The sequence below is a fragment of the Pseudorca crassidens genome, chromosome 4 (genome assembly GCF_039906515.1).
Source record: "Pseudorca crassidens isolate mPseCra1 chromosome 4, mPseCra1.hap1, whole genome shotgun sequence".
Lineage (NCBI taxonomy): Eukaryota > Metazoa > Chordata > Mammalia > Artiodactyla > Delphinidae > Pseudorca > Pseudorca crassidens.
The window spans coordinates 152993729-153006036 of NC_090299.1; the positions used below are offsets into that span (position 1 = coordinate 152993729).

Consider the following 12308-nt stretch of genomic DNA (forward strand, 5'->3'; position numbering starts at 1 on the left):
TTTTAGCGTGCTAAACATATCTTTAAGGGGCTTATGCGGTTTGTTTCGTTAGTCTCTTCTTCGTCACCCAACAGTCCTGCCCTGGTATACAAACAGCAGAAAAAGATTCCAGCAAGAAACTAGAAATGCATTTTCCTCTGTCCTCAACAAGTGCTTATCAAAACCATCCAAAGGTCTCAACACAGAAAGTGACAACAAGCCCGCTAACTTCCATGCACTTAGATGTGCCCAACACAGGCTTTTACGCCTATTCTCCATCTCCAAAATAATCCTATAACGTATGATTCCCTTTTACAAAGGTGGAAACGGAGACTTAGCTGCGCTAAACAACTTGTCTGATGCCACACATCTAACAGTAGGACCAGAATTCCGTTCCAAGTTCAGACTCAACTAACGCTCTTCTGTGTCCCAGGACACCATGGCTGCAAACTGCAAAGAAGCATCGTCTTTTATTTTTGTAGAGAAAACGCTTGCGCATTTATCATTAAGATGACGATTCTTGACTTGTCTGTGTTCTGAGAGAGAAAGAAAAAAACCGAGACGCTATTGTTCCTCGATATTGCCTCTGAATTGTTGCCTCTGTTCCTAAAATTTCCTCTCCAGATGGAAATTAATAATAACACTGAAAACTAGTAAAAACTTAAAAACTGATAAAACGAATAAAGCTACAAACTGTGAAAGTGCTCAGGAATTACAAAGCTCAATACCTCCATTTCATACACAAACTGAAAATGAGATTGAAATCTTTCAATTCCTCCCAAGCACAAGATAAGATATGAATAAAGAAGAAACTCATGCCCTAAACTGAAGTGTATCTCTCTAGAAAAACTAGCAAACAGACACTTTCCCTACCACGGCTGGAGATCGGCACTTCCAGAACTTTCCTTGCCAAATTCTTGTGAGGAAGAGAGACTTTTTTTTTAAGGGAAGCCCTCCTCCCATTCTAGAATCCAGGAGCTACTTCTGTGGTAGCTGGATTATTGAAAACAGGCAGTCCTTTTCAATATCTGCAATTCACAATAAATAGCTTACATGAAACCTTTGAGGAATATGTTTAAAATGTTCCAAATTAGTGCCACTAAAATGTAGATGACAATATTCCCCAATATATGGACTAAACTGATCCCCCTACACCTTACAATCTTTATTCTTCAGATTGAAACTACTCATTGTGTTCTGCGTTTCAGTCCCAAATTGCGCTTCAATAATTTTTTGCGTGACTAACTTTAATGACAAAAAACCCTATATATCACTCAAGAATTATCATTAATTTTGTTAAATATTCTTGTAAGACATGCTAACATATTTTAAAATATATCTAGGATTGTAATGACCATTATCTAGATGTTAAAAAAGGAGAATAGGGCTTCCCTGGTGGCGCAGTGGTTGAGAGTCCGCCTGCCGATGCAGGGGACACGGGTTCGTGCCCCGGTCCGGGAAGATCCCACGTGCCGCGGAGCGGCTGGGCCCGTGAGCCATGGCCGCTGAGCCTGTGCTCCGCAACAGGAGAGGCCACAGCAGTGAGAGGCCCGCGTACCGCAAAAATAAAAAAAAAATAAAAAAAAATAAAGGAGAATAAATCACCACCAGATAACAAACTAAAAGACAATTTTTTCTGTGTTCTGCTGATAAGCTCTATTAGCATTTATCAGTTGTTGTCTTGCTAAATCATCTCAGCAACCCCAAGCAGGAGATAAAGCTTATTACGACTCTCATAAATTCAAACCCTAGTAGTATGTTCCACATTACATATTTTTAGCTACAGCGTTTTCTGAAACTTTTCTGTCAATGTTTTACCGAGAACGACTCTTTTAACCAGCCTAGAATGATAAAGTGCCTGAAAGTGCTGTTTTTGCCTATGAGGGATCCAGAATGTTTCTTTTCTTTCTTTTCTCCCTCTGGAAGTAGTTAATAGTATCTAACAAATTCTACCTATCAAAAGTAATATTATGATAAGAATTCAGTGTTTTATAGTAGCTCAATGTTAGTGTAGAAGCCTGACTGCAGCCATGCAAACTAAGCAAACACCAGGTCAACGAGAAGCTTGAACAGAAAGAGAGAGAAAAGGAAAAACTTCCCAGTTCCAAATTCCAACTCCTCTGCCTAGTACACCCAGTTACACTGCCTCTTGGAATGTTTCCTGTTTGTCCACAGTGCCCTTCTGACACATTAAGAAATCTTGCAATTTCAATCTACAACAAAGGATTTTTTTTTCCTTTTGGCGTGAAAATAATTATTTCAAAATGCTCATTCTATCCTTTTATTCTTGCATAAACAATAAAAAATACATAATCACATATTGCTGACATATTCTTACTGCAGTGGACCCCATACTTATGCAAGGGAAATTGTAAAATGAATACTAATTCTGAAAGAGTATTTTAATGCAAAGTCTTAGTATCAGCTGCAAAAGGTTTAAGGGCTGAGAAAACCTTTTTTTTTATCAAGTTATATAACATGACCTTCAATTAATTTTATGCTGAAGTTAGAAATGATTGACCAAGGCCATATTATGTTGTAGCGATGAAGAATTAGGTAACACTTCTCTATGTTTTCATAACAAGCATAGATACACTCAGTTTATATAAACATATTTCTATCACTTCAATCAGTATCACTGGGTTTTTATAAAGATTAGACGGAAAATATGTGCATTGAAGGGACACCTTCTGAGGTACTGAAATTTGATCAGAGTACAAGTATCAGAGCAGCATAAAGTGAATACCATAGTATTTATAGTTTGAAATTAACTTTACACAAAGGGTAAATAGCTCAGTAGAAATATGATGCCCTGTTCAGAGGACTGCAGACAAACTAGAATTCAGGCATTTCTCAATTCAATTCAGTTTGGGCTCATACTGTACATACTAAAATAAAATCAGGAAAAAAGTGTAGATATTAACATAACTAAAACTATAAAGGGAAATTCTGAATAACAATTTAAATAGTAAAACAGTGACGGGTATATATCATTTCTTTAAGAAATGTTGAGGTGAAAAGTAAAACAATCTAAGAAACTATCTCCTCATAAATCCCCTTCTATAATGAACCCTTATCTCCCAAACCTACTTGTTCTATTCAGTTGAAGACTCTTATAATTGTCAAGGTTCTACAAAAAAAAAAAAGCTACACATTAGTACTAAGCATTTTGGATGATTTTTTGCAATATTATGTTAATTAACATATGAAAAATAAAACTATAATTACAAGTTGGGTTTTATTGTTGCTGAAGCAAGCTATCAATAGGATAAAAATAGCTAAATTACTGGAAAACAGATTCTAAGGATAAACTGCCAATACAAAAAAGAAAAAAAAGGCACGCATATAAAAGAATCACACCCATTAGTGCAAATATTAAAGCAACTGGTCCGTAAGAAACTGTGTCTATAAATTTCTCATTCTCAAATATCTCTAAAAAAATATATTTTTGTAATTCGGTGCTTTGTAAAAATTTTGCTATGGTTACCAAGGGGGAAAGGAGGTAGGGAGGAATAAATTGGGAGGTTGGGATTGACACTACTATATATGAAATGGATAACTAATAAGGACCTACTGTATAGCACAGGGAACTCTACTCAATACTCTGTAATGACCTATATGGGAAAAGAATTTTTAAAAGAGTGGATACATGTATATGTATAACTGATTCACTTTGTTGTACAGCAGAAACTAACACAACATTGTAAATCAACTATACGCCAGTAAAAATTAATTAAAAATAAAATAAAATAAATATTGGAGTTTTTTTTAATTTAAATAAACAATGAACGAATTCACAGAAAATTGTGGTATATAATATCCTGGGGATGGGGGGATGGGGGAGATAAGACAATTCTGTGGCTATTCAAGATATATGAACAGTCACTTTTTGTGGAAAGTCCAAAACACAAATGGAAGTGGGGCACACCCATAATCCTCAGGGCCCTGAGAAAGGATCCCTGTATTCTAACCACTGCAACATGGCTTCTGCATCACCCCAACAGCATTTATTTCAGCAAAGCATTTTAACACGGAGCAATGTAGCTTTAGGGATAAATATAATAACTTTGAACATATCTAAGTTGTAGATGAAAATGAAAAATGTGTCACACCTCTATCTAAATAGGATCGGAGGCAGATTTTACCAAATAAATTCTTTCTTCTGAAATCCAAAAGTAGCGTGAGAGCAAAATTCTGACTTAAACAAGTATAATTCTATAACAAGACATTCCGCTATATGCAGTCTGCGTAACAGATAAAAAAATCGTGAAGGATACAAAGCCAGCAGTAGCATGACCCTGCCATTAAGAAAGGCATGTTTTCATTCTCCACGTTAATTTTTAAATGCCTTCATTCTATAAATTAACATTATCAAAAATGACAAAATACTTTAAACTGAAGAGTAACCAAAAATAATAGGTATTAGACTACTAATGGACACCTCTGTAAGAATCACATTCATTTTTCTCCCAAATTAGTGAAACCTGCTTTGAGAAACCTTTTAGTTTTGGGAAATTTTTAAATCGTGGGTGATTTTGAGATTCGAAAAAAAATCGTGGGTAACCTTGAATTCAGCAACTAATTTTCCTATTGTATTGACGAGGCATTGTTACTTATGACATTTGGCAATGAGTTATTCAGAACATTAGAGAAAACCTCAGAAAATCTGAATGAAAATTGCTGGAATAAAAGAGCTAGGATTTTAATCATGTCTGGGGAGTCTTCAGTAGAATTCAGTTAAAGAAGAAAAATATAATTTACTCAGTGGCCACTAACATCCCAATAAAATGTTTAAATCTAATACAAGATTTTAGCTCTGTCGAGTATATCCTCTGCTTACCTAAAAAAAAAAAAAAAAAAAAAAGCTTTTTCAATTTAAGTTTATTTCCTGTAATAGCATCTGCTCTGCAGATTAAGCACTTTCAGTGACTTTTTTTTAAAAGGGAGGAGAACAGAGGAAGAGGAGGGAAAACACCCCACGCTCTTTGAAAAGTCAACCATACGGCAACACCTGATGAAATAACCAGGGAACAACTGGTCCTCTACAGCCTTCCTTAACATCGTCAGGGCTCCAGAACGTCTGAAAGTGTGAGTGTTTTTGGAAGAGATTCCGAGAGAGAGTCTGGGCTCTGGCATGAATCAGCATTTTACGGTCCTAATGTCAAGGTGCAATGACCCCATCACTTTAAAGGCTTGACATGAAAGGGAAACCTCTTGAGTCAGCAGGTTGAAGTCTGCAAGACCTCAGAAAGGAATAGCACAGGAATAAACTCCTGTTACTACGAAGCTTCTATAGTTTCATACAGTAACTTTTATTTAAATACTCAGTTTCTCACATCCTAAATAGAATATTTCAACCAAAGCCATTCTTTGATTTGTTTGGTATAATGTCTTTTCTTGAAATTCTCTTGTGATATACATGGAGTATGAAAGCTTAACTACAAAAAATCCAATGATAAATTAATTATTCTCACGTATTAAGAGCTACTTCATTCTTTGTAACTTCCAATTGCTTATAATCGAAGATTTACACCCCAGGTTGTAAGGTAGTGTGTTCTGGTACATTTGTCCCCAGTTTTCTTCACACCACAAATTCTCATAATTGCTTAAGAGCATCCAAGTTGATTCTGCTTTTATGAAATTTTGGCATACATTAAAGTGGGTAACTCCAGGCTCTCGTAATTACCTCGACAAAATGACAAAACATGATAGCCCAGCCAATCTATAATTACTCAAAATCTATAATTATAATATAACTATACAAACACACACACACAAATTCATGCAAAGTGTAATAAAGGTTTACCAAGCACCAATTAATGTGATGAACACAGATACACAATCTCAAAAATTCATGACTAAAATTCAATGATAATAAACATACCTTAAAATAATATCTGAAGGACCTACTGGATAGCACAGGGAACGCTACTCAATATTTTGTAGTAATAATAAAGGAAAATTATATATATATATATATATGAATCGCTTTGCTGTGCACCTGAAACTAACACCACATTGTAAATCACCTCTACTCCCATAAAATAAGTAAATAAATAAGATCTGAAGAGTCAAGGTTAAAAAGCCTTGATTCTTTCTCCAAGGAAAAAGTATACTTTTAGAATTCTCTCTCGTCCAAGAGCATTTATAATCAATTATGTTCCTGAATTTCTTTCCAAATCAAATTCACAAGAAGATTGAAGATAATCTATTTTTAAAATAAAATCGAAGGCACTCTTTTTAAAAGGAATTCGGAGTTATTTTTCAAACACATCATTTTAAGTGAGTTTTTCCAAAACAGATGCCATTTACACATATTTCTTCCATCTCTCTAAATGAATGGGTTTACGTTGCTTCAAAAGGCAGTGTGTGCAGCAGTTTTACAAAAGAACGGTATTTCTCCAACATCTCCATCTGCTGGCTTAGAGGAAAAGTAGATTTTATCTGGTGTTTCTTGAAATTTAATATTTTTATAATTTATTGTTATGAAATTGAAATATGAAACTATTAAATTATTTTTAAATAGCCTAATAGCTATTTGTCAAAGTCTTTCAGTAAAAAATAGGAAAGATTTTGAAGAGGACATTTACTATTTAATATTTTTAATTCCAAAGCCCTATGTGATCAAATACTCATGTTCATAGCCCTTTTAGACAGTTTTATGTTGTTTAAAATAAAACAAATTTGCTAAAATAAAGTTTTAGTAAATAGTACATTAAGCTTTATTAAAACATTTTAGAATGTAAACATATGTAGTATTCGCCTAAAACCTGCTGTTGATTTTGTTAACCTATACACAATGTGTGGTGTACACACATATGCCAATATCACATTTATTATTGTCACAAAAATGTTGAGTTACAGTAATAAATTGCTTTTGTAGAAAAACTACTAGAATATCTCCACATCCTCAGACTAAACTTCTTAGACGAGACCCAGCAGACAGTGCACAGGAAAGGCGCAGGCAAATAAGGATTTGAAAACTATTTGAAAGAGCATTGAGGGGAAAGGTTAGGAAAAAATGAATCACTATAGGAACAGCATTCATTTATTCTCTGACATCTAGAAGACACTCAGCAAATACTGAAGGGGACAGGGGGGAAGGAAGGAAGGAAAGAATTCTTGAGGTCCATTACTGATTCAACTGTTGAATATCAGATGCTAATTTATTTATTTTTCTGATTTCATGGATTTTCTCATATTGAAGTCTTATGTTTGAGCAACCTTCAGGGAAAAAAAAAACACCTCACTTTAGTAGGCTCTCTAGCTAATCAGAAAGAAGGAAGAAAGGAAGTGGGGAGGGAGGGGAAAATAAAAGGAGAAAGTAAGAAATTGGAAATCTGTCTTTATTTCCTCAGGTACCCATGGAAACAAATGGGAACAAGTAGGTTCTTCCATTATTCCCACTGTGACTGTGAAAGAGGGAGTGGGAGGGAGTTCAGAGCCTGCACAGTCACTTACCCAGTTCAGAATATAATGACTTCATTTCGTTTGCATAACTTTAACCCATTCCATGGATCCTGCTGGACCCTGAAAGCCCCATCGGCCTCAGCAGTTCCAAAGAAGTCCCTCCATCTCAGGAATACAACCAAAATTAGCAGACTAATATCTTTTCTATTTTGAAATTATATTATTAAGGTTTACAACTCTGCTTTCTTAATATATTAAATTTATACGTTACATTTAGGGTTAAATTTACCCTATGGGATTTTTACGGTTTAACTCGGAGGAAGGACAAGCTACTTTATGAACACTGATTGATGATACACATTTTAATACTGGAGTGAAGAAGCAGAATTCCTTAGATTTCTGGAGGAAATGGATGAAAGTCGGTTGGGTTTCTATCAACAGATTTGACATTGCTGCTTCCACTTCATATAGGAAAGAATCATGGACTCCCCTGTCTGAGAAGACAAGGAAACAAAGGCTAAGGAGAAAAAGCCTTGAGCACGATTTAAGTGATCAAGACTCATCTTAATAAATTTGATATTAGAGATCTCCATTCATTTCTTGACTGCTAACTTTGTGAGTGTAGTTTATACAAGCATCTCTCTCTCTCTCTCTCTCTCTGAAAAGAGGTAAACTAATTTTACATTTTCTATTGCTCTTGGGAAAAAAAAAAAAAAGATACAAACACTCCATTTCATTTTGCAAACTCTAGATTGTAAAATTCCCAAAGGAATGAAGAAATTGAGTGCCTGGTCGATGAGTTAATGTCAACTCCAGAAAATTCTATTCAATGAGTCTCTCTTCCATACCAGGGCCTCAACTAGCTCTGCTCAGCAATCAGTAAGACTACTTATAACACGGGAGAACCAGAGACCATGGCTCTGAATTCCCGTGTCAGGAACTTGAAAATGCATTCAATTCTTCACCATCATTTGTTTTACTGTCCTAGAATAATCCATGGAGGAGAAAATTTGGGACCTGGACACATGTAACTTTTTATCTCAGCTCCATTTTCTATGAAAAACAACAAGAAAAAAATCTGTGCAAAATGAAGATCTGATTTTCCCATTTTCTCAGAATTATGGTCAAGCAAATTAAATTGTGTTTTTTTAAAATGAAATCTATCTCTTATTACATGGATATACTCATTCTGTGGAAATGTATGGATTTATATATGTGCTGAATATATGTACAGTTTCTGCCTACATATCTTATTTCAATTAAATTTATATTAAATAAATCTACCCAAAAATACTGAGACCGAGGACCTAAACTAGTCACCTAACCTTACCTAACCATTACTTTTTAGTCTTTACAAAGGCCCAGCACAGTCATTCAGCATTTGGGATGAAGACATATTCATTGCTTTCAGGGGACCTATCTCCTGTGCTCTCAGCCAGGCCCTGGCATGATTTTCACCAATGAGTGAACTTCTCTGTCATTGACCATATTCAAATTCTTTTCACCTTGTTTTAAAAATCTAGATCCTTCCAATAATCATAGTCTTGCCTTAGGTTCATTACTTTCCACAGCATTTTCACACTAGTATACAATTACATACAGTCAGATACTTAGCACAATTGTGTGTCAAACTCACAATTCAGGGGAAAAAAATGGAAACCTGATATCAAATAAAATGAATAATCAAAATCTGATAGGTAAACAGGTCAAGCATAAAAAGCCTTCAAAACTTAAACTACAGCCAGTTTCTTTGTATACATACATATATATATATAAATTTTCCAAGATATATATTATTATATTCTTCTATGGAGTTTTTTTTTAACTGCAAATCCACTTAAGCCTCTCTCTCTCTCTTTCCCTCTCTCCCTCTTTCCCTCTCCCTCTTTCTCTCTCTCTCCTCCCCACAATGCCCAGTTGCTTTTCTCACTTAGAACCAACATCTGAAGAAAACACACAACACTGAAATCCTCTTAAACAGGTTTTCATAAACAGTTGACTTCTAAGCATCTAACAGGACCGTGATGACGACCCCTGCTCTATCGGTCAAAGCCGGTGGTTTCGTTCCTTCATTCATTCGGTGGACGGGAGCTTCAAACCGAGCGGATGCTGTTTCTGACGCTACAGTCAAGCTAACCCATGGGCTCTACGATTAAGGCTTATCACAGAGCAGCGGGACGGCCACCAGCTGCCTGTCTACCGTGGGGACTCCGCGGTCGGCCTTTCTCTGCGGTCATGTTCCGCGGGCTCCTTTGCAAGTAGCCAGAGTGGGAGGGGAGCCATCTGCAAGTCCCCCCGCGAGACTGTCAACTGTTCAGTAAACACTGAGAACGTCAAGTCCGAAAAGAGTCCCCGCAACCCAGCCGGCAGGAAAGGATGCCAGCCGCTGGCAGAGGACAGGGGGTCCGGGGGCGGCCGCGCCTGGACTCGGGCCCGCCAGCCTTCCCACGGAACCGCGCGGGGACTTAATTGCTTGGGTCCCAGCACTCTGAGGCCTGGATGGAGCTCCGCGGCCGGTCCCCGGACACCGCGCGCCGCGCCGGGACTAGCAGGACGGCTGCGAAGACTAAAATGGCTGGTCGGCGGCTTCTCCACCTTCCGAACTCGGCGCATCCCGCCGCTTTCGGGTCCTCCTCCTCCCGCTGCCTCGGCGGGAGCCCCGCGACCTGCGAACCAGCGCCCCGGCCGGCGAGGGCCCGCGGCGCTCCGGGCACGCTCGCCGCTGCGCTCGGGCCGCAGCTCCCGGGGCCGCGATCCCCGGCCTGCGTCAGCCGCGCCGCGCCCCTCGGGGGGCCTCGGGTGCCGAGCGCACTGCGGGACCGCTGTGACAACGTGTCCCGTCTCGGGGGAGCATACAGGCTCACGGGGTCCGCACGGGGACCCCGAGCGGGGCCTGCAGATTTCAACCCGGGGCCGTGGCGTCTACCCAGCAGCCCGACGGCGCGCCCCGGGGCACCGCGTGCTCGCGGGGCACAGGGGTGAAGGGCTCGCCTTGAAGACTCCAGCTACGCCGGTAGCCCTGCACCCAAGGGCGTCCCCTCACCTCCGACACCCACCCCACCCGAGCCCCAGAGCGCACACTCCCCGCCGCCTTTCGCTGGCTCTTCACCGCCCCCCAGGCCCCAGCCAGCGGGCGTCCGCGCGATCGCCGACACCTTCCCCCGACGCTGCCACACGCACGCGCGCGTGCAGTCACTGCGCCCCGACACCGACACGCAGGAACAGACACACACACCAGCCCGCTTTCCGCGTGCGGCCCCCCGAAAGGACATAAATATTCCTTACTCACAAGCATTGGTGACTGCGAAGCTGTTGGCTACCTCCAAATTGTCGATGTGGGGTGTCAGTCTGAACTCCGAAGTGGAGAACTGAACCATCCCTACCCGAAATGCACTGTATTCCTGATCGGCGCCCCTGGGAAACAGCCCCCCTGCAAAGAACAAACACCAAGCGGGAGGACAGTGTCAGCGCCCGGCGGAAAGCAGGGGAGCCCGCTAGCGCCCGACTGCCCCGGAGCCCCTCGTTCACACTAGCAGGCCGAATAAACACATCCACGGACCCGGGAGCCGGTGTGTGTGTGTGCGTGTGCGTGTGCGGGGGGGCGGCAGCATCCTAGGCCGAGGGTCAAGGCACAGGGGGGCCCGAGGACAAGGTGGGTGGCCAGAAACATCCTCCCTCCCTAGTGATCACAAGCTGTGCGTTCAGAACCCCTACAGAACCTGAACAAACCAGAAGATGCTGTGACGGCAGAAGGAATAAAAATCTGGGGGTCATTAATGAGAAGCCCTTTCCCGCTCTTGTATCAGAGGCATAGTCTTCTGCCCTTGCCTCATCTTAAGAAAAACATATATATTCCAGGCAGTTTAAATCTGGAATGCAGTCAAGGTATGACATAAGTCTACATGACATGAATTAATTTGTCCACCGTGAACAAAGATTACCACCAAATTATGCACAATTCAAAAGCAGAGCACAAAGGGTACCTACCTATCTGTATGCTGTTAGAAGAGACACCAAAAATCAGTCCCCACAAAACAGGAGAAAGGAGGACAGATATATGCATAATCTTTTGCATTTCCAAGAAAAGTAGAGCATCCACAAAATACCCTTTTTTTCCCCCCTTTTCCTCCTCTTCCTTCTTTGGCCGTTCTCCTCGGCAAATTAGATCCTCTGCATTTTGAGACAGCAATGTAGCACCGAGCTGCTAGAAACCCGACGTGGTGGCAGAGGAATCCCTATTTCCAAGGTCCTGCGGGTGGCTGCCGCCCTGCGCCCGGTCCCCGCTCGCGAAGTCCGGAGACTGGCTGGATGCAGCTTCCAGCAGGCTGCCGCTGTGGTCCCAGCGCCTCGGCACACTCAGCACCCTCCCATGCACTCACACACTCACCCTCGCGCGCTTCTCCCTCTCCCCGCTCTCACACGCGCGCGCGCGCGCACACACACACACGCACACACGCGCACACGCGCGCACACACACACACACACACACGCACGCACGCGAGTCTCAGAGACGGGTCCGGCGCGCGTGCGCGAGTCGCGGCGGGCGGGCGGGCTGCCGGGGCGCCCCTCCCCCCGCGCGCCCCGCGCGCCACGGCGTCGCGCGCGCGGGGCTGGGAGCGCGGCTCGGAGCCGGGGTGCCGCGGCCCCCGGGCGAGACGTCGGGTCTCGCGAGCTGTCGCGCCCACCGGCGCTCGCCTTTCAGCACCGCGGACAGCGCCCCCGCTCCCGCCTGCGCAGCGCGGCGGGGCGCTACCTTTGTGCCGCCGCGGCAGCTGCGGCGCCGCGAGCTGCTCCAGCACGGACCGGACGCGGCAAAGCCCGTTTCCGGCTGCCGTGCGAAGCCGAGTGGCTCCGTGCTGCTGGCGGTGAAGTGTTCTCTCACCAGGCCCTGCTGCCGTACGATACAAGCAATTCTGATT

At 41.9% G+C, this 12308-nt stretch overlaps 1 protein-coding gene across 5 annotated transcripts in view; it reads right to left on the reverse strand.

Annotated features, from left to right (window-relative positions):
- Nucleotides 1-11878, reverse strand: part of GRIA2 (glutamate ionotropic receptor AMPA type subunit 2) — a 161111-nt gene extending 149233 nt beyond the window's left edge. For 2 of the 5 annotated variants that reach the window (XR_010943237.1, XM_067737090.1), the window contains exons 1-2: nucleotides 11377-11876; nucleotides 10679-10819 (exon numbers count right to left, since the gene is read on the reverse strand). Coding sequence is in view for 4 of the 5 variants with exons in the window: in XM_067737090.1 (XP_067593191.1) it covers nucleotides 10679-10819; nucleotides 11377-11464 (229 nt within the window). In the remaining variant the exon portion in view is untranslated. Of the gene's footprint in view, nucleotides 1-10678; nucleotides 10820-11376 lie in introns of all 5 variants that reach the window. The other 3 variants (XM_067737089.1, XM_067737088.1, XM_067737091.1) reach the window with 2 other exon arrangements.
- Nucleotides 11879-12308: the final 430 nt, after the last annotated feature.